The following is a 25,815-nucleotide window of genomic DNA, read 5'->3' as shown; positions in this document are numbered from 1 at the left end:
CTTCACAATTTTCTTTTTTCTACTCAAATTATTTACTTGATAATAATGCTTGACGTTTGCAGAGACCCTTGCTCGCTCTTCCTTATAAAGATACAGATATGTGTGTGTACACTTCAGCTTTGTGAATATGGCGCTCCAAGTTTTTTGTTGTACATTGATGTTACTTACTTTTGATTTCTCTCCCACTATTGTTTTGGGACAAGAAGATAGTGTATTCTTATCAGCCTACTGAAAAACAGAATAATACTAAAAAAATAAAGATCAACTCTGGATTCGACCACAAAACTATAATAAAACTAATTACTGAAACCAAATTCCGACAAACAAGAAATAGAAACACCAACAAGAAATGACTCAGAAGGGAAAAAAAAAACACCAACTAGGAAATACAATGAAATCGAAAAGATGGGAAAAGAGTGTGGAAAGGAGGGGAGCTCAGCCTATAGAATGGAAACTAACCCTGAAAACTCTAAAATGCCGAAGGAATTAAATTCACTATAGAAGGACTCTTTACAGAATTACTCTTTTGAGGAGAGTCATTGAGGGAGAGATTTTTAGTGCGATTGACAAGACAACTGGGATCAGTACTTCTCTTGGTGCCCCCACATTCCACCTCAATATTCCTTTCTCCCGTTTTAAGGTTCTGCCAAACAAAACAGGGCAAGTATGGCATCAATAAAACTTCATCCCTAGAGCAAAAACTGAAAAAGAGAAATGCCTTCATTTTCCTGTCTAATGCTAGTAAGAGAAATAAGACGGATCGATAAAACTTTATGTGATTATACATTATTTGGTTAAATTTTTAGCTTTTAGAATAGTTCTAAACAAAATTGTTAACCATCAGGATATGACACGAACGAGTAGCAATCAGAGAGGAAAAAAAAAAATCAACTGTGGTTCAGAGACAGAAGTCAATACAAGTGAGAAAGAAGCAGAAGCTCACTCGTAAATCTTGAAAACATTCTCTTGAAATTATTATTTTTTTTTTCCTTTCAGATAATTAGAGGTAAAAATTGATCCCAAGACCACCCCGTCTTCCTCTACAAATTGCCTATAGGCCTCGATTTGGAAAAAGATCAAAAGTAATAATAAGATGTCCCTTTGGGAAGTGCCATAACCTTTTTTATTTAACAAAATGAGCCACTGCCAAGTAATGAAGAGACTTACAGGTATATCTCCGTTGCTGTACATTTCATTTTGCTGAGATGAAGGCTTAATGCTTTGGGAATGAATAGACTTCGCTCGATTTTCATAGAAGTTAAAATCATCGAGCAAAGATGTTTTTGCTGCGTAGCTCTTAAAAATACTAAGCATTTCCAAACCTTGCTTGAGTCCAATCTGCAAATTATAATAACAAAAAGTCTAAATAAGGACTAACAAGAAAAAATCGTTGATAATTCTGATTTTCTTAATGCTACTACCATAAGTGTTTTCTAGGCTAAAGTTTCCATGGTGCTTTTTTTTATTTTTTGTATATGTAAGTAAAGCAGCATCCAAAAGTAGATTGCCGAAGACAAAGTCATGTAATACCTCTTGAGTGTCCCGCGTAAAAGTTACAGGACGATTATCATTGTTTTCAAGGATAATGTGCCGCAATTGACTGTTAGGAACATCTTTTATTATATGCCATTTCACTGGGAAGAACCCATTCCACTTGTCAAGTTGCCAAAATTCCATGTCTTTATTAAAGTCAACCTGCCCAACCATCTCAGCAATGCCCAAAAACTGTCCACTTCCATTAACCTGCAATGATGAAAAGTAGAAAATGAAACGTGAAGTGCTTATATGCTACACTTAGGCATATATCATCTTTAATAACACTTTCTAAAATCAATTTGCCCACACACTTGAACATAATAAAATAGAGAAAAGAACACAAACAACCCAAACTATGCAGTAACATCTGCTATTCCACTCAAAGAAACTCTTTATCCATCTTAGCTTTATCTTTTATCTTACTCCAAGGCACCAGCGAAAGAAAGTTCATAATTTCGATTAAAAAAGCTCTTTATCCTTCTATAGCTTTAGCTTCTATCTTACTCCAAAACATCAACAAAAGAATGTCCATACTACCATCTTCTAACCAGCTCTTTAGCAAATAATTCTCCAATGAAATAAAATTAAGCAAAAGCATAGGGCTGACTTGTATAAGCATTCTAGTTTACAACATCAGAGAATGAACAGAACCAGATTTAAAAGTCACTCATAAAAATACATTTGAACCAATGAAAATGACAAAATATGTGATTTTCTAAGCAAAACATGTTGCAGATCAACTCACCGAGAAGAAAAGGAAGACTGGACACCTGCTGCTTTTCTCACTGGCTTTTCCTTCAACACCACGGAATACTGCATCTAGCTTCTTATTACCATTTGGTGTACTGGACCAAACATCATATTTGATGCTCTTATGAATATCATCTTCACTATAGGACTTGATGATGTAGAACTTTGCAGTTTCATAATCAGTTTGAAAATCTTGAAGGTTGTATCGATCCCTACGAACAGAGAACCCCAACTCTTCTTTCTCATTTGTTGAACTTGAACCTAAAGGAGCAGTCTTGGCATAAGCCCTAGGACCACGAGTTACCTCAATTAAGGTTTCAAAGTCTACATTCCTGTTGTATTTGTCACTTGACTTATATCTATCGTTTAAATTCCATACTCTCCCACTCTGTCTGTAGTTCGCTTGACCATCATGAGGTAACAGACCTTGTTTTTGGTAAGTAAAAGGGGAAAATTTTCCTATTGGGTGGTAATCCTTCAAAAGGCCTCTTGAGAAGTCAGAACCCACACGAGGCACCTGTAACATCAAATTTTCACACAATCAAAACATTTATATCACCTAAGAGAGCCCATGATCGAACGTGATGACAAACCTTCACATATCAATTCCAATAAAAGTATCCCCTCCAGTTTTTTTAATCAGTAAAAACGAATTTTATTGATGATATAAATAGGCATAACCCAAGCCCTAAGTTTTTTTACAATTGAATAAAATCTTTGGTTACTAACAACAGATGTATGGCAAAGAGAATATATTAGTTTTCTAACTGCAGCTAATGACGTGGTATCCAATTTAAAGAGCTTTAACCCAAAAAATCAGATAGATAGATAAGTAATGCAATAATAACCTCAACTCTTTTGCTAAAATTTACTATAATTTATGGAACAGCTTTGCATCCTATAAAGATAATGAACAACAAGCTGTGTCAAATAAAATACCAAGAAACGCCAATGTTTTAATGGGTAAGAAAAAACTTTTAGCAAAAAAGAAACATTAAAATGAGTACCATATTTTATTTTAATGATAGTTAGTTCTGACAATTGAGTACCTTGTTTATAGTTCTGATGGGTTGTGCATGAGCAGTAGACTTTGGAAATTTGCTAGCAGGGTTGCTATTTGTTTTCATAGAGTAGAACCCATTAGACTTAGCAAAAGCAGTAGAACCTGGAGCACATTTTGCATTTGCAAAACCAGCAGCAGTTACATTTGGAAGATCCCCAACAAATGTCAGGTCCCATGAATAGCAAGGCACAGCTTCAGATGCATAGGAAACAGGTGGCTGAAGATATCCTGAGGAAGGAAAATATTGTTGCTGACCAGCACACTGGCCATCAGCACCCACAAGCGTCCCAGAAGTATATGGGTTATAGCCAGGCAGATAATAGACCAATGAACCATTTTCAGATTGTACACCCTGGAGTACCATCCAATGAAGAAGGAAAAATCATTACTTCATTATTAATGCCGCATTTGTAGGATATACATTGAATCGTCTGAAATTTCCAAAAATAAAATATGAAGCAGAACATACTGTGTGAGAACCATCTGCATGAAGATTATAACTATCATTTGACTGGGTAAATGATCCATTAGATCCTGCAAAATGACAAAATAAACATAATGTTCCCCTATAAAAATCAATACAACAGCTGATAATTGTAAATCGTAATGTTCTTTACTAAAATTTTTTGATACCAAACTGTAAATTGAACAATCAAATTGGGAATTCCTAGCAACTTTTCCACATTAGATAGAAAATAGGGAACAAATAGGGGTAAAACTCTCAGCAATGAGCAGTTTCAGGTGAGATATTTGAAAAATTATCAGGCTAGATATGGTACAACCACAATGGTGCTGAAGCCGGTATAGTATTTATAGTATTATTCTCAAACAATTCAACAAGTAGTTTCTCTCTCTCTGTTTTTTTTTTTTTTTTGGGGAGGTTAAGTAAAGAGAAGAACAACTTTCAAGCAAAACTGGATCAATGCGACCGGGTCATCCTCCACCCTAGTGCAACCAAAGCCAGTTAAGAGCTACTATCATTGACATCAGCCTGACACCAAGACCACAAACATTATTGATACAGTATCAAATTCTAAGTCTTGGCACATTCTCCAATTTACCCCCTCTAGACCTCTCAATATTGATGATAATCTTGGCATCAAAACCTCATCCAAGTCAAATTGGTTCCCACCATAAGACAAGAGGGTCTCCTTGAGGAAAACCCTTTCGCGCATTCCTTATAAACCAATATTGACCCTTTCTAGGACAATGCGTACACATCTCACCCACTATACTAAAGAGGGACCACAGAGAGAAAATTACTGTCAGTCCAAGGATCTACTATTCAGCTAAGCACCTAAGCCCAGAATTGAGAATGGGAAGAATCCTTATCTCATCATATCCAAACCCACCTATCAGTCCAACTCATTCTATAACTTCCTGACTATACTTCAGAAGCTCTAACTACATTGCACCAAAACTAATTACAGATGGTAATATTCTTTTGATAATATCACTGAATACATAATATTTTAGTTCAATCTGTGGGGCTTAATAACTCAACTGCATAGAATAGAAACACATGTTCAAGCATAGAATGTGGGTAACGAACTTAAATCAAGGAAAATTACTTAACATAATAATCTAAAAGTAACTCATAAGAATCACAATTATGTCGATCAACATTTTAATCCCAGAGTATCACATGATCTTACATAACATAAAGCAAATATATCAGTCTAAGCATTCTAAGCAACTACTAATAAGCCCATTAGGATTTTCCAACTACTTTCAAAAGTGTTAGAGATCACATTTGCGGACAGAACCAATTTGACATCTAACCTGGGTAATAATAATTGTAACAGCTAGTAGGTGGATGGTAAACACCCTGCTCTCCAACTGACTCGTGATCAGTCTCACCTTTGGTGCTAGAGTTAGCATTCGCTAAAGAGGGAATAGAGGAGGTTGACTTAGACAATATCTCATCTTTTCCACTAGCCTGCAAGAAACATTAAATCAATGCCCAAGTTAATAGAAAAGCAAAAGAAACGTCAAGCAGGAGTCCCCCCCCCCCCCACCCGGGCGGGTGGATAAACAATATCAACCATATCCACCAAAGAGCAACAGAAATATCCTATATTAACACTTCCAGTGAATCACATTAGTCGGATCTAAAGCAGTAAAGAAACAGAACTAACTTGTGCTTTAACACATGACAATCCCAATGAATTTTAGAACTCACAAGTTAGACAAGGATTAATATTTTTTTTATTGGTAAGTTAGACAAGGATTAATATAACTGATACAAGAATTTCTGCTTCTCAAAACCCATAAAAATAACATATTTCATAAATCCATCTTGTTCTCAGTAGAGGAGAATAGAACACATCATTATGAAATACACAAAAGAACTACAAGCTGCAAACTCAGTATCTTTTTTTCAAACCGACATTTTGGGGAAAAGAGTGAATAATGAAAACATAATATGCTGTCAAATCGAAGAGTAAAGGTGGACCCCAATGATCTTCAAATTGGTAGCCATACTCCAACTCAAGAGAGAAGCAAACATCCAGAATCATGAAGCAGAAAACAAGATGGCAGAGAAACAGAGAATAGCTAAGTAGGACATACCACTTCTAGCTCACCCAAATCAGTAACAGATTCCAACTTCAACCCTGTAGCCCCAGGCTCAGCTGGAATATATTGTTAAGTGAACTGTCGTAACTTTAATGAACTTTTACCATAACTTTACCCCACACCCCCCAAAAAATCAATCTTTTTCCATTAAGTCCGCAAAAATAAAACTGGATGGTTCCCATTGTGCAATCAATTCAGTCTGTGTCCATGAGGTGAATTCAGAGAATCACACCCATAAGATCAAAACAAACAATCAAATCCATGCAATGTGGTTAATTTCTGAAATGTTATCACTAATCCAGCATAATTCGCGTGTTTTTTGGCGCTGGAAGATAGAACCTTTGGACATGTACATAGGAAATGTATCGAAATTTGTGGCAATAAAGCAAACTCGGTTGCAGATAAAAGGCAAACCAAATGAATCCTACTAAAACACACTTCAAAAGAAAAACAAACATATTCAACTTTATACTTAAAACACTACGATAAGATCATCAAACAAAAGAAAAAAGGATACGTTTCTCGATTATCTTTTCGCCAGCCATTCAGTCTTCAAAAACCGAATTCACCCTAGAATAAAACAACTAAGAAGGAAAGAGAACAAAAGGGGTTAGTCAGAAGAATGCACGCCGGTCTAAGTATTTATTGAATTCCAGTTTTGTTTCCAAACAGAACATTGCTTGAATCCTACAACATATTTAACGCATCATGCGCACACTAGCACAACCGTCAAAATAGTTGCCGCAGAAAAGAGATTCGAGTCTCTGCGCTTAAAATGACGACTTAAATTTTACCCTAAGGTTTTTTCATTATGTGTTTTCATTTTATTTTAAGAGAAAATCTGAATTCTGGTCAATCTTTTAGAGCTACAAAACGACTTTAGAGAAGTAAACAAGGATCACAGAAGTTTCATATTTTCTCCCGATAAAACTATGACTGGTTACCAATAACCTGGGCAAAGAGAAATGAAAGTAACGCAACCCTAACATGTAGGAAATTCTATTCTTTCTTTGGCTAGCTGACAAAGAGATCCCAAAAATAAAACTTTTATTTGCAAATTTGAGAGAGAGAGAGAGAGAGAGAGGAACCTCTGAAACGCGGATCGAATCGGCGGGGCCTGATGAGAAGGAATCGGAAAGCCGCTTTCTTTGTTGCAAGAAGCGGCTCCCGGGACGTGTATACTGCTGTATAGAGGGGGAGAGAGAGACGGGGAAGGGGTTCAAGACTTAAGTGACAAGGAGAAGAGAAACCCTCAGTGGTGTACACTGTACAGGGCGGCTAGGATTTGTTCCAACTTTTTAGTAGGATGGACGTGGGCTGTGGCATGAGGAAGATGAAGGGCCGATCCATGTCTCGGGGACTGGGCTTCCATCCGTGTTTGTTGAATACGACTCACGAGGCTCCTTTTGTATGGACCGAAAAGTAACGGCCTCCCTTCCCACGTCCAAACAAAACAAAAACAAAAGCTGCAAAATTTATGTGCCTTCTCACTCCAAAATTTCTTAGAGCATTGATAATGATTTAGTTATTGTCAAGTCTAAAGTTTGGCTAGAATCTTAATTTTTAGCTATAATATCAATTTTTGACTAGATAAGTCTACATTAGACTAGCCATTATAAAGTTAAAATAATAATATAATATAATATTTTTTACTTTTTTTTATTTTTTTATTTGTAAATACAATTTATATATTTCTTAGATCTTCATGCTTTGTAGAAATAATATGTCTACTCTATCAATCAGTAGAAATAATGTACATGTCATGCATGTTTTACCATTCAAAGAGAGAGGGAAGTGATAAAATAATTAAATATTGATTTCTATTGTGAATAGTAGCTAGCCATATTTGGAGAGGACTTAAGATTTACTATTCATCAAGTCTTAAACTTTAGACCATTGGCTAGTCCAATGTGGAGGTTTTTTCTCACATCTAGCTAAAGTTTGGACTTGCATTGACATTTGACTAGTCCATTGCCAATGCTCTTAGTCCTCATTTGGGTATTGAAAAGTTATTTTTAGAATCACTCCTGCTAGCTACAGTCGTCGAATGTAAATGATAAGTAAACGGCTGACGTCAGTTGATATTTAAAAACAAAAAACAAAAAACAAAAAATAAAAACAAAATAAAACTCTTTTTGGATTCCTCTTTGGTGCTCGACCTCAATCTCCTATTCGGCTGGTATTTTTCCTTCTTTTATGACCCATTTCCTCTAATCACAATCGCATCTCAGTCCCACTCCATCCCATCAATTTCATTGTCGACAAATTTTGATTCAAATTAATCTTAAGTAGTTAAACCCTTATGGTCTCTACAAATCTCTGCAACAAAATCGATACTCTTCTTCCCTTTTGTAAAGAAACAAATTTTCCTTTAAGCCCTTCAAGAATTTCCATTGGCATGTGGAGCAATATTGCCAAATGAGCTATTTCAAAGTCCCAGAGTTTTGTCCTCAATTCCCACTACCTCAGACGGGTTCATAGCTTTCTGGGTCGTACCCAGGACCCGATCTTCCCTGCATAATTCAGATTTAGGCCCTCTGAGCTTAATTCTTGCTGGGATAATGGGTTTTCGGAAATGGGTTATCATCGACATCACGAGTTTTTTTCACATGAGGACTTTATATGGAGGCCAAATTTTGGAATTAGTGGGTTTTGTCCCAGAGGCTATGCGAGTTCTAAGGAGGAGACATGTGAAGATTGAGACTAAGGCGTGGGAACGAGTGGCAAAGGAGTATAAGAAGCTTTTGATGGACATGTGTGCAAAGAAGCTGGCCCCGAATTTACCATATACGAAATCGTTGTTTCTTGGTTGGTTTGAGCCTTTACGGGACACCATTGAAAGGAGCAGCAATTGTGCCGGAAGGGAGCAGCAGTTGTCCCGACAAGTCGAGGAAGGGAGCTTCGTGTAGAGGGAAACACAGAGAGGGAGAATGGGGAGGGAAACTGAAAATGTGAGACTGAAAATGTGAGCTGAATGATAAGGGGAGAAGAAACGAGTTTCGGATTTCAAGTTTTGAACCGAACAAAATGAATCATTTTGTTTGATGCCACGTCACCCGTTTGCAAGCCGCTTGCACCCGACGCTTGCAACAAGCATTTTTCTTTCAGAATATTTTATTATTATTTACTTATTTTTTTATTATTATTCAATATTCTATCATGATTTTTTATTACTATTTACAGAATATCTGAAAATATCGTACCATCCAAACACAATCTTAAACTCTTTGGTGGCGCATTGATTCCAAAACCAATCATTTAGGTCTGATTGTAAATACAACCGTTTTTAGATATATATACTATTTTATTATTATTTATAAATAATTTAATACAATTTACAAATAATTCAATATTATTTATAGATCATCTAAGATTCTCTTAGACTGCATTTAAATGTTGAGATGAGTTGAATTGAATTGTGAATAGTAGTATTTTGTGGGTCCTATTGAGATGAATTTAACTTTTTAAAATTGAAATGAGTTTAACTTTTTAGATTGAAATGTATGAAATAGGTTAAGATGAATTTAATTGTTTTATTGAAAATTGAAAAAGTAATAGATCTCATTAACGATTAATTTGAAATGAGTTGAGTTCAACAATCAAACATAACCTATATCTAAACAAAGCCTTAAACTCATGATTACAATAGTTATAGAGAGTTTAATGATTGCTTGTGCATCTTTTAAATTAGTCAAGATTTTGTTCTATAGACATTTTGATTATTTTTGTTGGTTACAACCTACAATATTAATTGCTTGGCTATAATTATAATGAGTAATGCTACATACAGTCGTGGAATGCGCAAACGTCGTGTAGTCACTTTGAAAAATAGTGAAATCTACTATTAAAAAATTAATTTATTTTCATGTGGGTCTCATATTTATTTAGTTTTTTCAAAGCGACTGTACGACGCTTGTACACTCACAACTGCAAGTAACATTTTTCAATTGGAATATTGGTGTTCCAACATATTGGCACCTGAATCATGCCATCTCCCACTCTCTATTTTTATAATGAAAAGGGATAAGTTTACATACAAACCTTACATAAAAAAAAAAAGGATATTAGATTTATGAATCACATTAAACCACTTGAGTGTATAAACTTCATTAATTAATGTTTAAGATGTTTAAGTAGATCAAGCATTTTCCTTTTTATAATTTGTCTATTTTTTTTTCTGTCACGAGAGACTATGGTAATCATGAGTTGGTATCCTTGAGACAGAAAAAAAAATAAAAAAAAAATAAAAATTATAGACATGCATATCAATTATCAAACAATCAAATAAAAATTTATATATATAATACAATAAAAGAGCATGTAGGAAACCCTTATGCTGGCATGCTCTTCGTGATCTGAAGTGCACGTACCCTTAAAAGGAAGTGCACCTATTGATTATTCCTACACTATTTGGCCGCCAAATCCCTATATATTGCCTAAATATAATTAAGGAGAAACAAAATTCCAATGTAAAGATATTTTAAGACACCACTATTGAGACTATAAAAAAAATAAAAATAAAGTCTCTTAAAGTACCAAAAGTTATAATTGTTTGAAGTTGGGGCAATCTGTCTCCTTTCCAAGTTTCTTTTGTTGTTGATTATGAACGATATTAGAAGATGACGAAGATTGATAGTTCGGCGAGTGGTGAGGGAACTCCGATAGCATCTGAACCACCTCTCTCATTGTTGGACGTTCAACACTATTTTCTTGGGCACATAGCATTGCAACAAAGAACAAGTGCATTGCTTCAACTTTCGGCACAAATTTTAACCTTGAGTCAACAATGCCCATAACGTCTTCTCTTTGACACTTTGTTACGCTTTTGGTCCATTGTACGATATCGACACCTTCGCCGAAATCACCCACCGGACGATGCCCAGTGAGAAGTTCTAGGAGGACGACTCCATAACTATACACATCGCTCTTCTCGTCAACCCTCAGTGTGTATGCATATTCTGCAAACAAAACAAAATAAGACTGTAAATTTTCATGTACATACAATTTAAGTCGCGTTTGGATAATGAAATGATATCGGGCTGAAGTTTTTGAGGTCCATTAAAGTCTAAGGCCGGACGAAAGTTCTAGAATCCATGTCCGCCCAAAGAAAGCACTAGAAAAAAACAGTGAGACAAAAAGATTCGGCTTGTCAAAGGAGGAGGACCCAAAAGCAGCCGAAAGAGAAACGCAAGTGGGAAGCCTCTCAACATTAGATCAGAAACGGAAATCTCAAAAAACAAAAGAAAAGACGGGTGGTGTTGGTGTGGGGATAGGCGGTGTAAGTATACGTGCATGTCGGTTAGCTTTCACGCCACTCAATCTCCTGTTACTTTAAGCATCATTGTCAGGCACTGCATCTGACTATGTCAGACCCTCGTATCATAGTGGGCCCACAACGTCGCTGGCGGCACAGGATTAGATTTTCTTTAACATTTCTCAAATGATTGATAATCAATATATTTTTCTAATTTCGTGAAATAATGGATTTAGAGCAAGGATTTAGGGATATATTTTCTAGAATTAATAAAACGTATTAAATATATTTGATAAGAAATATATTTAAAAATTTCATGCATATATTTTTTTATTTTTGAAAAAAAAAATTAAAACCAGACATAAACTAAGAGAGTGTGCTCAGTGACCCAAAAAATGCTTATGGACTGTCCTTGTTGGACTGTGTCTAGCTTAAATCACGGGTGGTTTTGGAGCTGTCAATTTTGCAGATGGAGCTACTATACTATGTCTTCTACCGCAGCTTGGTGGACTAAAATGGATTTGTCTGTATTACAGTGTTATTTATAAGAATTTGCTATTTTTTGAAAAAATATATATTATCTCTAAAGAAAGGAAATGACCAGATTTTACTAATTCAAGAAAAAAACTATATGTAAATCGCGGAGTATATGCATTGCTATAAATGCGTAAACGTGCTCATCTAAAAATAAAATATTAGTTGATGGCATGATTGACTTCCAACTTCTAAAATGACGGTTAGAGTTTGAAATCTTTATTTTCAAATATATAAAAAATATATATATTAATATTATTTTTTATTTTATCATATTGAGGTGATATTTTTTTAAAAGTGATAGTTCATTTGAGCAGTACAAAATAGTTAAAAATTTATCACATCAACGAGTGTGATTAAAAAAAAAAATACAATAGTTTAAGATAAAAAAAAAAATACAATAGTTTAAGACAAAGAAAAGCTGATTCATTTTCGTGTGATTCAACTTAAATTTTGGGGTATTTATTGTCCCTAACTAAGAAGGTATATGTCATATGAGAAATGATTTGTACAAATTTTAAATAGATAAATTTTATATAAATTCTTGTAAAAAAATAGATCTCATTTTAAAAAAATATAAAAAAATTATTTTTTATTAATGAGACTTATTATTTTATAACAAATTTATATAAAATTTATGTATTTGAGAGTTATATATGACATTACTCATGTCATATATACGATCTTCCAAGGATGGAGAGATTAGTGAACCCTTGGCAGGGCCACTCCCCTGCTATTGGGCATGCAAGGACAGTCCAACGGCGGTTTGACAGTTCGATAATCAAAAGTCAACTAATTTAAGCAGAGTGCAAAAATGGCACGTACCGGGCGCAATGTAGCCGTAAGACCCTGCAATTGCTGACATGCATTCCGATGCGCCACCGTCGATCAAGAACTTGGCAAGCCCGAAATCGGCGACGTGTGCTTCAAAGTTCGAATCCAGCAAAATGTTGTTGGATTTCACGTCCCGGTGAACGATCAGTGGGGAACAATCGTGATGCAGGTAGCATAGGCCTTTGGCGGCGTCAATCGCAACTTTGTACCTCAAATTCCAACCCAAGAATGAGCCTTTTTTGCCGTGCAGTGCCTCGCCTAAGCTCCCGTTTCTCATGTACTCGTAAACTAGGAGATTGGTTTCCTTGTTGGAACAGAATGCTAGCAGTCTCACAATGTTTCGATGCCTAATGTTACCTAGCGTTTGAATTTCAGCTCGGAAGCCATGGTCATGGCTGTTTGAGCCAAACCCAAGAAGCTTTTTGACTGCGATCTCGACCCCATCTGGCATTTTCCCATGGTAAACAATCCCAGCTCCGCCTCTTCCAATCACGTTGCCATCTTTCAAGCATTCAAGGATGTCAGTGACCTTGAAATCGAGCTTTTGGAATACGGTCATCTTCCATGAATCCGGACCATTTCTTCTCCATGACTTGGCCTTGAGCATGGCAGCGGCAGCAAAAACCAGAGAGCATATCAAAAGGCCGAGCGCGAAGATCAGCTTGAAATCTGCAGGGGCCTTTCTGGTTGTATTTGTGATTGCGGTGAGATTGCAAGGATTGTTAAGGAGGGAACCACAAAGTTGAGCATTACCCGCGAAGGAGGAGGCATTAAAGCAGGTGAATTGGCCAAATTCCGGTAATTTACCGGAGAAATCGTTGAAGGAGAAGTCGGCATTTGTGAGGCTTTTCATGGTTCCAACTGATCTGGGTATTGTCTGGTTCAAGTGGTTTCTTGACAAGTTCAAGTAACTTAGTATCCGGATGTTGGAAATCTCTGGTGGGAGGGAGCCAGAGAGGTTGTTTTGACTCATGTCAAGGTATGTCAAATGGAAACAATTTCCTATGTCGGATGGGATTGAGCCGGAGAGTGAGTTTCGACTCAAATCAAGTTTTACTACTTCAAGGAATCCTCCTACAGAAGGGGGGATTGGACCTGAGATTTGGTTTCCACTAAGTGAAAGGATTTGGATGGAGGAGAAATTTGAAAATGAAATGGGTAAAAGACCAGACAGGAGATTGTTTGATAAATTAAGTTGGGCTAATTTAGCGGGCGTTGATGAACTATTAGCATTCTCCGGCAAGGTTCCAGATAAGTAGTTGTTTTGCAACTCCATAAGATTTAGCTGAGGTAAGTATAGGAACCCTTTTGGGATGCTACCATTCAAGTAATTGCTGCTCAATCTCACCCTGGTGAGATTTGAACATGTGCCCAGCCCTTCAGGAATTGGCCCAAAGAGAAAGTTTTTCAATAGAATTAGTATTCTGAGTTGATTTGACAAACACAAGTTCCGAGGGATTGTACCAGTGAGCTTATTTGTTGACAAATCGAGCACTTGAAGCTTTCCATTTTGGCCAAGATTCTCGGGAATCACACCGGTGAAGTTGTTCATCCACAGCTCAAGAGTTTCCAAATCTGGAAAGTTGGCGATGTACTCCGGTATAGACCCGTGCAGTCTGTTCATGAACAGGTTGAAAAGCTTGAGCCGCTTGAGATTCACAAACTCAAACGGGATTTCACCTGTCAGTGCATTGTTGGAAAGATCAAGGTTCACCAGGTTTGTCAAGTTGCCTAATTGCTTTGGAATTGAACCCGAAAGTAGATTGCTATGCAAGTAGAGAGTGTCGAGCGCCTTCAAATTCCCCAGCTCATTTGGAATTGGCCCATCCAATTCACAGCTAGAAAGTTCCATGTGAACTAGATTCTCCAATTTACTTAACTCCACTGGGATCCCACCTTCAAAAACATTGTAATAGCCCAGGTAAATCTCTCTCAGGTTGGTGAGATTTCCCAACTCGCCTGGGATTTTTCCGTTAAGATCATTGCCAGCAAGCGAAAGATGCTCCAAACCAACAAGATTTCCATAGCTTCCTGGGATTCTTCCAAAGAAAAAATTTCCACCAAGATCCAAGTGCTTGAGCTTCTTCAAGCTCAAAATGCCAAGTGGAAGAAAGGCAGTGAAGTTATTGTTATAAGCATCAAACACTTCCAAGTTGGCAATGCTGGAATAGTTCCAGTCCAAGCCACCATTGAACTGGTTGTTTGAGATGTTTAGCCATCGAAGACTGCTCAAATTTGCAATCTCAATGGTACCTGTGAAGTTATTTCCAGCAAGAGAGAGGTTGGTAAGCCGGTCAAGTCTCGAAATCTGAGGTGACACAGAACCATACAGATTCAAATCTGTCAAGTCCAATGAAACAACTCGTCCCCTTAAGCATTGAATTCCAGCCCAAGAACAAACTGAACTAGGATTCGAATGATTCCAAGCACTTAGAATGGAATCAGAGTATTCAAATCCCAGTTTAATTGTGACCAAGGCATGGAAATCACTAACTAAAGAAGAGGCAGAAGAAGAGGTGCCAAGAAGAGAGAAAAGCGCCAAAACAATGAAAGGGACCATGTTGTTCTCGGAGTATGTTCAAGAAGATTGAGTTTGGAAGTACTTGAAGCAAAGAGGACAGGTTTTAAGCACTCGGGCAATAATGGATTTTGTTGAAAAGGAAGGGAAAGTGAGAGGAATATGAGAAGCTGTGAGCGAGCGTGGGCTTAAGGAATCAAACATCTTCGCAGGAAGAGTCTTCAAATACAAGGAAGAAGCTATGCCTCTCCTTTTTCTCTCTTCTCTTTTCTTTTCCTTTTCCTTTCTCTGAGAGGAGAATTCAGATGATAAGAAGATTGATATTCTGCTAGCAATGGCTTGGTTTTTATCCGTATTTCTCTGGTTAAGCTTCTTTAGGCAAAGCTAAATAGGGAAAGAAAGCAGAAGAAAAAGAAAAGGAGAGAAGAAGGTTTGTTGAAAATTTTTGAAATAAACAAGAAATAGAAAAGCCGTTCGATAACAGAAATTTAAAGTCCAGATTAGAGGGAGAAAAGTAAAGTTGATGCTCTCTTTCTTTATTCATATGACAAAAATGCCCTTTAGCTTTAGTTAAAGGATCCTCTTTATTGCTTTTGAATGAGACATGTAATGGAATTGCACTTTCAATCATTCAAAATGGCTCGACTGTCCGAAATGACTATCATGCAGTTCCTCTTTTTTTCTTTTCTTTTTTTCCAACGAATATAAATGATATTGCAGAATTGAAAAAAAAAAAAAGAAAGAAACAGTCCATGTTGCCACTATTATAATGTGTCTGTGCACTGTTGATTGCCCAAGAATGTGACTCAAATCTCTCAGTCTCAGCTTTATTTTGCGCGTTGGCTTCTTATCAACAGGAAAAAGTTCCCCTTTTTGCTGATAACTTAAAATGGTGCAAAAATATTGGACTCCTTAACCAATAGATAAGATCATGTTTTGGCCTGCTACCATCGCCAAATCTAATCATCTGTGTTCAAGCACGCTTTGCAACTTTTTTTTGCTATTTTCTTCTGCGATTACCAAAGCAAAAGTTCCAGACTTTTTATTTGAGAAATGCAAGCATTTGAAGCAGGGCATGATATATAAGAAAGACGGAATGATATATATGCATGATCAGTCACTATTCACTACCACACCCTATACCTATAGTTTTTTTATAGAATATATGGATGTTTTTCATAAAGCGTGGAGTGGTGAATAGTGTCTGATGCATATAATTTTTCGTAAGAAAATAGTTCTTCCGAGTCTGAGAAAGATCAGCTTGCAGAAAGGGTTTCATTCATTGCTTGTCATATTTCCAACTACCCACAAACATAATTATGCATATATTAGATTGCTTATAGTTAAGAGTAGTCATTATCTATTGCTTTGAAAACTTTTGTATCATAATTAAATAACCATTTTGAAGAGAAGATCTAAGCAACAGTACAGCTTATATAACGTTGACATATAATATTATTATACGAATCATGCACGAAAAAGCATATGAGCACCTTGATTATTCATGGAGGACCAATGGAAAAGCTCTATATAATATATATGATGATCTACCCTATATTTGTTGTCGTCTCTCTGCCGTCATGACACTCTGTCATAAGTTATAGAACCGTGCTACAGCCCCCGCTCCCTCTCCCGCTCTCAGTCCCGCTCAGTGTAAAATGTAGTGTTTTTTTATTTTACTTTTTTATACATGTATTTTTTTTAACACTATAAAATATTTTAAAAAAAAATAAAAAAATTATAATATTATTAAAAAATACTTACTTAATCATTAAGTAAAAAAAAATATATTAAAAAAATTAAAAAAAATATAGCGGGACCGGGAGCGGGACCGGAAGTGGTGAGAGTAGCATTATTCTAAGTTATAATCACACTCGTCGACCCTGATCATCCACTGCTGCAATCATTTGAACGCACCGTACCATCGTGTATGCCTATGTATGCAAGAGGTTTATTTTCCATCCTACGCAACCAAAGAGGGGAAAAGTTTATACTGCCTAGAGTTTTTCACTTCTCAACCTTTTTTTTAACTTGAGTTGGAAACATCATGTGCCTGCAACAAACAGATCGAGGTTGTAAGAAGTAAAAGATGATGATTATTAATACATCATTATCATGTTGTTGAATGATCAATATATAATTATGTTGGATGAATAGGTTGCATGGAAGAAGGAACCAGTACTGGAAGCTTTTCTTTCTCCAGCTTTATTCCTTCTCCTTCCTTGCCCTACAGGGCTGGGACCAAGTCTAGCCCTACGTAATGTGGGATTTGAGAGCTTTATCAGAAGATGGAATAGTCTTAAAGAGAGGGCTGAAAAGTAAAAGTAGAGATAATCTGCTTTTGATCTTCCACTTCAAAAGAAATGCAAAAGAAAAATCCATGATGACCCTCCCTCCTCACATGGAAAAGAGTGCTCTTGTATTAACTCGAACTCATTCACAATCTCTCTCTCTCTCTCTCCCTCAAAAGAAAAATACATGCCCCCCCAATACATGGAAAAGAGTGCTGATCTTGTATAAACATGAACCTCTCTCTCTCTCTCTCTCTCTCTCTCTCTCTCTCATGTGGCCTTTGTCATAGAATAGTAGTTTGGCTCCACATACGTTCGATGCCCTCATGGAAATTAAGTGACTAATTGGGCAAGGGATGCCCTTTTTGAGGTGTCTCTATCTGTGTTATTGATGGGCAGACCTGCCCTTTTGAGGGCCACTTTCTGTGGTCCGGCTATCTCGGGTGCGCTGAAACTTAGCTGGTCACCTTACGTCTGTCTAGCTAAGTTGAAATCCTCCGCCTCAAATATGCTATTACCAAGCGCTGGTCTCAGAAGTGAAGTTAAGATGTTCCCTCTCTGGTCACCTTATGTCTGTCTAGCTGGATAATATGCTATTATGTTGTAGGTAAAGTCCAAGAGGGAACATCTCAACTTCACTTTTGTCCAAATCTTTCATGCCCCTTCACACCAATTAGCCACCATACAATAATTTAATATTCACTCAACTTTCACTTAAAATATCACAACGCGCGTATATGTGATCGATGCTGATCAAAAGAAGGTAAAGTGATTGGAAATCCTCAGATTTGCAAATGAAAAGAAGATAGAGACATTGTTGTCGCAAATGATGATCTCTTCCATCCTCCAGATTTTTGTTGCATAATACTCCAAAGGATGGTGGGTCCATTGAATAATATTAATGCTAGCATTTATATACATATTCTGGTGAAAGATGGGTAGCAGGAATACGTATGGTTCTGGCCAAGGAAACAGATATCTATAATAGTTATAAGAATATATATATATATATATATATATATATATATGTGTGTGTGTGTGAGGGATAAAATACATCATGTCCAAAATGGCTTTCAAGACTATTGAATAAAGTTCCAGAGACCCACACAATGTTTGACAAAATGATGATGTGAAATAGACTTTTCATTAAGACTTGGTTTTTTTTTTATTGTTTTTTCGGAAGAAGACGATACCTTAAGTTTATTGATAATACTTATTTATGATGGAGGAAAATTGTGGTTACAAGCAAACACCTGAAAGTTACAGATAATCATAGAGGACCAAAACCCAGACATCCAAAAGATCTAACATAAATACAAGTCAATCAACAACAAAGCACATCTAAATAACCTAAAAGGTAAAGACAATCTTGCCAAAAAAAAAAAAAAAAGCTAGTTAACACTGATAATAATAAAAGAAAAAAGAAAAAAAGGAGGAAAAACAGGTGCAAAATAATAAAAAACTCACTACGAGATTCGCAAATAAGGAATACTCATGTCGGTGATACCTTCTTGGGTTTAGGTAAAAGAATTGGGATATCCAACCTCTCTGAAATAGCCATGTCGGTGTCATGGAGTTTCACAATTTTTTTGGTCAACTACATAATTCTATGAACCCATAACTTAATAGCATGTCAAATCGAGTTCACTATATCACATTTACCTTCATACCAGGCTTTATAGCGTCATTCCCAAAATTTCCAAGAGATAATGGAAGGGAGGAGACCAAGGATAGTCTGAACCTGAGTAGAATTTCCAGTATGACGAAACCAAAAGTTCACTTGCTCCTGCCAAGTATGAAACAAACCCATATGGACACGTAATTGAACCGAGGCCAGGCGCCATATATTTCTAGCAACATCACCTATATAAAGCACATGATTAAGATCCTCAATATGACCCGAAGAGCAACAATTACATTTTGACGCCATAGGGATACCAACTCTTTTAATCTTGGCATCCACACTCAGACAATTATTAGTGGCTTTCCACATCATAATAGAGATTTTCTAGGAAATGTTACTATGTTAGATCCAATTAGCCCAAGGTAAAGGAAGGGTTCAGATCCTAATACAATCTCAAGCACTTTTAGTTGTAAACTTCCCATAACATTCCTTATTCCAGATAAGAACATCCTAACTATCCAACTTATTAAAAAAAAAAAAAACCATCATGGCCATCCTTACGCTAAGCAAAAAAAGTATACAACTCCTCAGCTTTTTGAGGTATCCCACTCATTCTCAAGTCGACACTATTTAATCTTAATCAAAGGACAGTTTATCACCGGATACTAATCTTTTAGGGGGCCATCCTCCTCCAGTTATCATACTAGAAAGAAATATTACCCTCACGCACTAACCACTTTGAGTTAGCTAAGACATCTGGGATACATTTAACAATAGACTTCCAACACCTAATACCCTTATTAGTCTCCAGTAGGGATAAATGATTACCCATAACATACTTGTTTCTAAAATAATCCGTTCACAAAGAGTTACCCAAGATCAAGTGCTAAGCAAGTTTCATATGTAAGGCTGGTTGGATGTCCCTAAAATCTCAAATTCTCAAACCACCTTCTCCTGTAGGTTTACAAATGTTAGTCTAGGCCACTCATTTTCTTTTACATTTTCTTTCAGATTCTCTCCTAAAGAAGGAACTCAGGAGTCTGTTCAACGACTTAATCACGACCTTAGGAATGTGTAAAACAACTAAAAGGTGAGTGACCATACTAGACAGAACGTGACGTAACAATGTTTGTATTTTTTTAATAATATTTATTTCTTACTGGTTGCTCGCCTTTGCTTTTTGGTCTTTTACGTTGTTTTTAATGGGGGCTAGCAATTAAATTGCCGTTACTTTGGGTTTATTTTGGCTTGAGGTCTTATTAGTTGTTAAACGTTGGCATTTGTTGGCTTTTTAATTCTGAGTCCGTTAGTATTTTTACTTTTAATATTGGGTGATAATTGATTGTGTCGTTTCCTGAAGAGAAAAACGTCAACTTTCATTAATGTGTTCTTTTATTCATTGCACAATAGTTACTGGGTGTATTTTGATTTGTTTAAATATTGATGGAGGTGGGCGTTCGTGAGGATTAATCTATTCATTCCAGTGTGGTGATGTTTTTCTCCGTACAAATTATAGAAAAAATTAGAAGAAGTGTACATAGATACTTTTAAGAGTATTTCTAGATAAAAGAAATGTGTTCTTTGAGTGGAGCTTTGGGCTCAACCGCTTGTACAAAGTTGGTTCAGGCTATACGACGATCAGTTGGACTGTTGTATCCTGGAGGAGTCAAGTCAAGAAGATTTCTGCTGCACCGGTTAATTTGAGACTTTGTACACCGCAGAGGGCTTGAATCTCCTTAAAGAGAGCGATATTTCCGTGCTTCAGTCCAAACTGACTTCGTTTTAATTTTAATTACATTGTAATTTTTATTATATTATTGTGTATTTCACCAACAAAGATAATTCTACCACCAACAGAAAGCAATTTCATCTTTCAACCTGCAAATTTTTTTTTAAACTTACCAATGAGATCATTAAAATCACATACCTTCAGTCTACCAACAACAATAGGGACTCCCAAGTATTTGAAGGGAAATGACACTTCAGAAAACCCAGTAAAGCGAAGAACAGAACATTTTCTAAAGGTAGGGATATGTTTAGAGAAATAAATAACACTTTTATCCTTATTGAGAACCTGTCCCGTCCATTCTTCGTAACAGTTCAAAATCTGCATCAAAACACTGATAGACCTTTGACCACCATTCGTAAAAATCACAATATCATCAGCATACATAAGATGAGAAACAAGAGGAGTACCTCAGACTTGAGTGAACTGCCTAATTATTTTTTCGTCAAATGATTTCTTAAGCAGGCGAGAAAGGATCTCTTAACAATGAACGTATAGGGCGAGAGGAGGTCACCTTAACGCAAGCCACGTTTACCTTTGAAGAAACCCAAATGAGTGTCATTCATCATAATAGAAAACTAAGTGAAGAAATACACGTTTTAACCAGAGCACACACTTGAGCGGAAAAACCAAAAGCCTTCAAGACATGAAGCAGAAAATTCTAATCCACTCTATTATAGGCCTTTGACATGTCCACCTTAATCAAAACATTACCCCATTAGATTTTTTGTGAATGGAGTGAACGAGTTCCTAGGTTAAACTGATGTTCTCAAAATATTACAGCCAGAGATAAACGCCATTTGCTTTTGAGAAATAATCTTGAAAAACATGTTCGTCATTTGGGCCACAATAATCTTTGCACAAATCTTATAAAAAACCGAACAAAGACATAGGCTTAAATTTCTCAAACCTAGTAGGGTTCTCCACCTTGGGGATAAAAACAATATAGGACGCAGTGAAGAACCTGGTAAGATGGTTTGTGCAAAAAAACTCCTTGATGGCTTCTAGTAAATCCTCCTTAATTATATCCCAACAAAATCGAAAGAAACCATAACCAAAACCGTCCGGACCAGGGCTACTATCAATGGGTATACTAAAAAGGGCATCCTTAATTTCTTCAAGGGAAGGCTCTTTACAGATGAGCAGATTGTCCGTAGTGGAGATCACATGGGAGATCAGGTTGCTAATACTAGGAAATTCACGACTACTACTATCCCCAAGAATTGGTGAAAATACTCAACAACAACAATGTGAATGTCAACTGGAGTACTTAACATGGTACCATCGGCCAATCACATATCATTAACCCGGTTCTGCTTCTTAGCGTTCAAGATAGTATGAAAAAATTTTGAATTTTGGTCTCCATCTTTCAGCTAGTTCTTTTTAGTAATGTGAGCAAGTCTCGTATCTTCTCTACCCATCCAAACCGATAGTTTCAAATTAGCCACCATGAGATCATTATCATCCTCAAGGTTAAAGCAACCTTGAAGACGATTTTTCAATCGTTCAATACATTGCTCTAGTTCTTGAATAATGACATTTGTTCTGCAAAAAAACATGCTGATTCCAATCCCTTAAAGCCACCTTGGCCCTTTTCAATTTAATAGACATATTATGTATCCCAAAGCCACTACAAACTTCCTTCCACACGCCCTCCATAAAATTAAGGAACTTTATATGATCTATTCACATGAATTGAAATCTAAAGGGGCTAGGTCCATACCTGAATGGGTCATCTCCCATTCGTATCAGTAACGGAGAGTGATCTGAAGTAGTGCATGCCAGAACCTGATAAAAATATTTGGGAAACAATTAATAAAGTTAGAGTCAATAAAACATCTATCTAACCTTGTCCAACTTCTTGTCAATCTGCCTTGGCCATTACACCAAGTCATCCTCGGACCTTTAAAGCACATCTCCAGCAATCTGCAATTCTGAATACAGAGGTTAAAATCCTCCATCGCAGCATACTAGCGGGGATTTCCACCTTTTCTCTCGGACTCGTCTTTAATGATATTCAAATCCCCACAAATAACCCACGATAGATTAACATTGTCACTCGCCTCAAGATCCTCCCAAAGGAGTTTTTGCTCTAACTGATTACATTTAGCATAAACAATAGTGTGAGGAAAGAAAGAGATGTTGTCTCTCTTGGTTATAGACTATTTTTCAATGAAATACACAGTGAGATACCAGGCCTTATATAGATCAATTTCCTAACAACTATTATAATGCAATTGGTCCACCTCAACATTTTCTCTTATGAGATTATTCCTTCTGGATGATTCTGTCATTCTGTCAGCTGGTGAGGCAATCACACAAGGATATGTGCTGGTGAGAATCCTTCTACAATTCGGTTGTTGGTCCTGCTTTGAATCATCATTTTTTTCCGTCTTAACAAATTAGACCCAGCCCATCAAAATGGGTCATCATTGAGGACAAAATGAGTGAGAAGGGGAGGGGACAAGAAGGGATTAGGGGGTGAGGGTGAGAGGAGAAAATGGAGGTGTTAAGAGAAAATGGAAAAGGAAGAGACAGTCAGACATGCAAAGCAGACATCACTCACCAGTACTAAAGTGTACGCATGAAGAAGGTCAGATAAAAGGGGTAGGGTGCCTACAATTTCAGAGATTTCAGGAATTTCGGACTTCTGGACTACTTCTGACTTTTCGGTTCTTCTTCGACTTCTTCTTTAACCTGAGAGCTCTAGAGAGAATCTCTTCTCCAGCAAATAGATCTACAACTCCTATTATATAGTGAGAAATGAGAGGTTATGAGATTGTAAACAAGCTTATTATAGTGAAATCTCCCATTCCCAAACCTCCGTGAACGTAGACATAGTGTCGAACTACGTAAATCTGTGTATTCATCTATTCTTATTTTCTCTACATTTTTAATACTGTTCACTACCATAAATGTACTCACCGACACCGTAAAGCTGTATCGGACCACTGTAAGGGGCTCTGTACCTCACCGGTTGAGGTTCAACTCGGAAAACTTGAGCTTCTGGAACCTGACCAAAAAATGTACGAAATACGATGTTAAAAATATATATATATATTTATATATATAACTTACGCGGGGAAACCGGCCGTTTGCACTGCAATATGACTGCATGAAAACCATGCCATTGCTCCGATCTCCTAGCTGCTTTCAAAACAAGTTACAAAACTCAGGCCAATAGAATACATCCTAATTGCTCTAAATTCTTTATTGCAATAATTATTTACTTTTTTTTTTTTTTGCGACCAAATAGATTATAGATAGGGTTGTGGTACAATTGTCGGTCATTCTTTTATTGTACTACTACAGCATCCATATTATATAATAATAGATATAGAGCATATGATCATGATGAGCATATCGTGGGGGAGGAAGTCCGAAGTGCAATACATGTCAGCTGGGTCCAAATTCATCATTTATTATATCTCCATATATATATAAAAGTCATCGATCTGATTAGTACTATAGGCAAATAGATACTACTCTACGTACGTACGCGACAATCAATTATAAGCATAATATTTGGCCATTCCAGATCATGCAATTGGCGCATATATATATATATATATATATATTATGAGATATGAGAAATATAATTACAGTATAAATATCGTATATTTCATTTGCAAAAAAATAGATATTTTATGCACATATTTGAATATTTGATCAGATTATCAAGATAATTTCTCTTTGATAAAATCCTTCTAATTAACTGCATGGCTGTGTATCCAGAGAGGAAGTCGGCTTCACCTTCCTCCTCCTTTCCATTTCCATTTCTTCTTTCTTTTTATTACCTATTTATGAATATATTTTTATGGTAGTATTTTTCCATCGGCATAGATTTTCTCAGATTTGCTGCACTCTAGCCATGAACAGTCGACACGCAGCCTACCACGACGTTCCCCTCCCACTGATCTACTGGGATTACGTGGAACCGCGCCCAAAATGTCGGCGCATGGCCCTCATGCGCAGTTGGTTTCCACTCGTTGTCTTCAAGCGTCGCCGCACCTCGACTGCTCCACCAGCTACATGCACTGCGCTAGCAAACTCCTCACCCTCTGATCATTTAGATCGGCTAGACCCCTCCTCCATTCCACCAGCGTGTGGTCCTCATGCATCACTCCAGAGGCATGGGTTGATTGTTCCTCTACTATAGATATGCCTTTTCCCCTGTCAATCTATTTGGATTATTGATTTTCCTAACTGGTGATCTTGTGAGAGAGACTAAGGACCTTACCAACAAATACTTCAAGACTCTCAGCTACAATGCATCCGCTTGCACCTCTTTCAGCGGTGGCTTATTTTCAAAACATCTTCTAAGACGGTTCCCTCTTAGTAGGGCTTGAGTAGAGATTAAGAAATTAGTTTCAGAACCCATTTTTTTTCACCACATTTATACTATGATTGTTGTTTTGGAGTATTTTGTTGGGAAATCGCCCCCCCTCTAACGTGTATCATCTTTTATAAAAGCTGGCCGTATATAAAAGCTTATTAAACTTGTGAAATCATGAGTACTGCATGCAAGGAAAAGCAAAAAGGAAAATCAACCAGCACTCGACCGAATGAAAATCTTCTTGATTCTCGAAGTTCATTGCCTTCACCATGCATGGTACGGGTACTTAATTTGGAGATCCCTAGCTAGAACACGTTGAATTCAAAGTGTCAACTACTTGCACTACTTATTCAAACGAATACCTTGTTAAATAATGTTAATTATTTGCTTGCTTTTTATATATTTATTTCTCGGCTCTCTCTCTCTCTCTCTCTCTGGGGATAGGCGCTTGCGTTTTATATGAGTAATGGATATTGACCAAAAGACGTTGGACAAAAAATAAATTAAACAGCGCTCGAGATAAAATGTGAAAGGAACAAATTAAAGGGATGGAATGGCACTGATCGCATATATCGGCGCCACCGGCCTAAGCTAAGTAAGGGCACTAGACAATATATATAATTGTTATTCCTGAGATGAAATATGAGACTGGCCTGAATGGAAAGAACATTATTCCATTGATCAGCTAGCTATATATATATATATCAAAGCC

General features: G+C 36.7%; 2 protein-coding genes across 3 annotated transcripts; both read right to left on the bottom strand.

The window, feature by feature from the left end:
• Positions 1-268: 268 nt before the first annotated feature.
• LOC108988908 (YTH domain-containing protein ECT4-like) lies at positions 269-7,197 on the bottom strand. 2 transcript variants are annotated; one of them, XM_018962297.2, is made up of 10 exons: positions 7,015-7,197; positions 6,444-6,510; positions 5,921-5,982; positions 5,132-5,288; positions 3,819-3,883; positions 3,336-3,701; positions 2,282-2,803; positions 1,531-1,743; positions 1,168-1,338; positions 269-643 (listed from the first exon to the last, which is right to left on the bottom strand). In XM_018962297.2, exons 2-10 carry the CDS (start codon positions 6,469-6,471, stop codon positions 470-472), a joined length of 1,758 nt encoding a protein of 585 aa, XP_018817842.1. In that variant the 5' UTR covers positions 6,472-6,510; positions 7,015-7,197; the 3' UTR covers positions 269-469. The 2 variants fall into 2 exon arrangements, with proteins under 2 accessions (XP_018817842.1, XP_018817844.1); XM_018962299.2 differs by having other exon boundaries at positions 5,210-5,288.
• A 3,049-nt stretch (positions 7,198-10,246) lies between these two features.
• Positions 10,247-15,490, bottom strand: LOC108988907 (leucine-rich repeat receptor-like serine/threonine-protein kinase BAM3). The gene is made up of 2 exons (XM_018962296.2): positions 12,540-15,490; positions 10,247-10,884 (listed from the first exon to the last, which is right to left on the bottom strand). Exons 1-2 carry the CDS (start codon positions 15,106-15,108, stop codon positions 10,469-10,471), a joined length of 2,985 nt encoding a protein of 994 aa, XP_018817841.1. The 5' UTR covers positions 15,109-15,490; the 3' UTR covers positions 10,247-10,468.
• Between the last annotated feature and the right edge of the window lie 10,325 nt (positions 15,491-25,815).

Source organism: Juglans regia, chromosome 13, assembly GCF_001411555.2.
Source record: "Juglans regia cultivar Chandler chromosome 13, Walnut 2.0, whole genome shotgun sequence".
Taxonomy (NCBI): Eukaryota; Viridiplantae; Streptophyta; class Magnoliopsida; order Fagales; family Juglandaceae; genus Juglans; species Juglans regia.
Note: the sequence above shows the minus strand (reverse complement) of the source record. Positions and strands in the feature narration are given on the sequence as shown.

Excerpts from the sequence above, each read along its gene's own strand:
- LOC108988907 (XM_018962296.2), bottom strand. The coding sequence starts at position 15,108 with ATGGTCCCTTTCATTGTTTTGGCGCTTTTCTCTCTTCTTGGCACCTCT. Across the intron at positions 10,885-12,539 it reads TTACGGCTACATTGCGCCCG|AATATGCATACACACTGAGG; the intron begins GTACGTGCCATT and ends TTTTGTTTGCAG.
- LOC108988908 (XM_018962297.2), bottom strand. The coding sequence starts at position 6,471 with ATGGCTGGCGAAAAGATAATCGAGAAAC. Across the intron at positions 5,289-5,920 it reads ATTTGGGTGAGCTAGAAGTG|GCTAGTGGAAAAGATGAGAT; the intron begins GTATGTCCTACT and ends TGTTTCTTGCAG. Across the intron at positions 1,339-1,530 it reads TTACGCGGGACACTCAAGAG|ATTGGACTCAAGCAAGGTTT; the intron begins GTATTACATGAC and ends TATAATTTGCAG.